Source organism: Chrysochloris asiatica, unplaced genomic scaffold, assembly GCF_000296735.1.
Source record: "Chrysochloris asiatica unplaced genomic scaffold, ChrAsi1.0 scaffold00199, whole genome shotgun sequence".
NCBI classification, from domain to species: Eukaryota; Metazoa; Chordata; class Mammalia; order Afrosoricida; family Chrysochloridae; genus Chrysochloris; species Chrysochloris asiatica.
The window spans coordinates 5,317,175-5,319,409 of NW_006408717.1; the positions used below are offsets into that span (position 1 = coordinate 5,317,175).

Below are 2,235 nucleotides of genomic sequence, written 5' to 3' on the forward strand. Positions count from 1 at the left end.
GGTGGTGGTGGTGGTGTGTGGAGGGGGAATTCCTGCCTTGGCTCACTTGCTTATGCTTATCTGGAAAAGAGCCCCAGCCCCCAACGAAGTCCTAAATTGGTGAGCAAATAGCTGCTTCAAGGAGTAGGCTTGCAGGGGAAAGGGGCAAATTCTAAAACAAGACGTCTTCTGTGAGAACGTGAAAGGAGAAAAAAGATACTAAAGTGGTAGCAAATGTAAAGACCTAGGCAGTAACAGCTACACTAACAGAAAGAGGTAAGAACCTGCTATGATATACTTTTCACAGCCCCGAAAAACCAAATCCACTGCCACCAAGTCGGTTTAGACTAATAGAGGCCCTATGAAGGGCAAGTTCCTTCTTAGGGTTTCCGAGATTGTAAATTTTCACGGGAACAGACAGTCATTTTTCTCACGCAGACCCACTAGTGGGTTTGAATCGCGGACCTTGCAGTCAGCAGTCCAACGCCTAACCCACTGCTCCACCAAAGCTGCTTCCAACAGCTCAGGAGAGCAGAATTACAACCAGGAGAGGGAGTGCAAACTTCGGAGGAGAGTAGGCAGCGGAAGAGAGGCGGGGCAAACGGGGCAAAGACCCCCCAGGCAGGTTCTGGGAGGGAGGGCTGCCGCGGCCGCCAGTTGGTCAGTGTCAGCTTCTTAACAGGGGCGAAGGGCAGAGACCGACCGAGCAGCTACCACAAAGGAGCTGTCCAGGCTCGCGGGCTGCTCATTAAGGGGTCACCACGGTTCCTCCGCCCTCTCCAATTCTGTCCTCTGGGCGCAGGGTGCGAGCCCAGAAGGCGGTTACAAAATGCAGAGCGAAGTTGCAACTAGACCCAAAAGCACACATACACACGTTAAAAACAAATTCAAGAGGATGGGATTTAGTCCCTCGCTCACAATAGACTAAGACACTACTTTACGGTGGAAAATTTAGAGAGTTACCCATTTCCCCTTTAGGTTGAAACGTTTCTCCTTAGTCTGCAGAAAACCGTGGATTCTGCTGTCTTCTTTTGATCATTCATTATTCGGACAAACGGAATAAAGTTTCCCATTCGGATTTGATTAACTATCTGGAATTGGTAAACTTGAAACTCAAAACACATTCTTGCACTCCAGGTTTGTATCTTGTCAGCAGACATACTCTTGCCAGCGAACAGGAGTCTGCACTCAAGGTGCAATGGAGGAAGAAAGTAGGGAGAGGGGAAAACGGATAGGCAAGAAAAATTCTCGGACTGGTACCTGTTGGCTGTTCTGTGCGCATCGGCTCCGGGTCTGGTTGCGGCCACTGAGCCGCTGCATCCTCTCTCTCGGTCTCCGCGCCCCTTGGAGGCAGGGTTTCGTCGTCCAGGACCCCGCACTTGGCGCCGCCGCCGCCACGCCGCCTCCGTCGTAGGAGGTGGAACTGCGGCCGCTGAGGCGGCTCCTCCCCAGTGGCCAGGGGGGCAAGGCGCACGGTGGCGGCTGCGGGCGCAGGCTGGATGAAGAACTCCTCGCCCTGCAGGTAGAATGCACCGCGAATGCCCTCGCAGAGGCTAAGGGCGGCGGCGGAACCTGGGTCGCCGTTCACTGTGCCAGAGTAGAAGCAATGCGCCAGGTCGCCTACGGGGTCCGAGAGCCGCGCTTCGGGCCCCCGTCTGCGTCCCACGGTCTGGAGGGTGAAACCGGGCGCCAGGAAGCCACGATCGGGCTGCAGCTCCAAGCGCAGCTGCTGACCAAAGGCATCCAGGCTAAGACGCGTGGTCTCGTGTCCTGCGGCGCGTTCTAGGGCGGGCAGCACCAACTCCTCGTCCTCCTCCGCTGGGCGCCCGCGCGCTCCTGGCATGCCCAGGAGCACCGCTGCGAGCAGCAGCATCGCGGATTGCAAGCTCCAGGGCCGCCGCTCGGTCTCCGCGTTCCTCATGTCGCTGCCTGGCGTGCGTTTTCGGAACCCGAGTGGGTCGCTGTGTGTAGTCAAACCCAGAAGACACCGCAAGCTGTACACCGATGAAGGGAGCTATTGTTCGGGTGGAGAGCGTAAAACCACGATAGTCTATCTCTGGATTGTTAAAAGTTAACAAGTACAATGATACTTTGAAACTGCGCGAGCCCGGCTGCAACCCGGACTCCTTGAGTCACTTGGGAGGAGGAGCTGCAGCTCTGCCGGCGCGCGGGAAGTTTCTCTTCTAGCTCAGAGTGCGACGTACCGGGCGGTGGGCGCAAGCGGAATGGCAACTGCAGAGACAAGAAGGGTCCCAG

The 2,235-nt window shown here is 56.2% G+C and overlaps 1 protein-coding gene across 1 annotated transcript in view; it reads right to left on the bottom strand.

Annotated features, from left to right (window-relative positions):
- ADAMTS1 (ADAM metallopeptidase with thrombospondin type 1 motif, 1) overlaps positions 1–1,852 on the bottom strand; it is a 9,013-nt gene extending 7,161 nt beyond the window's left edge. The window contains exon 1 of the mRNA XM_006872477.1: positions 1,240–1,852. Coding sequence (XP_006872539.1) covers positions 1,240–1,852 — 613 coding nt within the window. The remainder of the gene's footprint in view (positions 1–1,239) is intronic.
- Between the last annotated feature and the right edge of the window lie 383 nt (positions 1,853–2,235).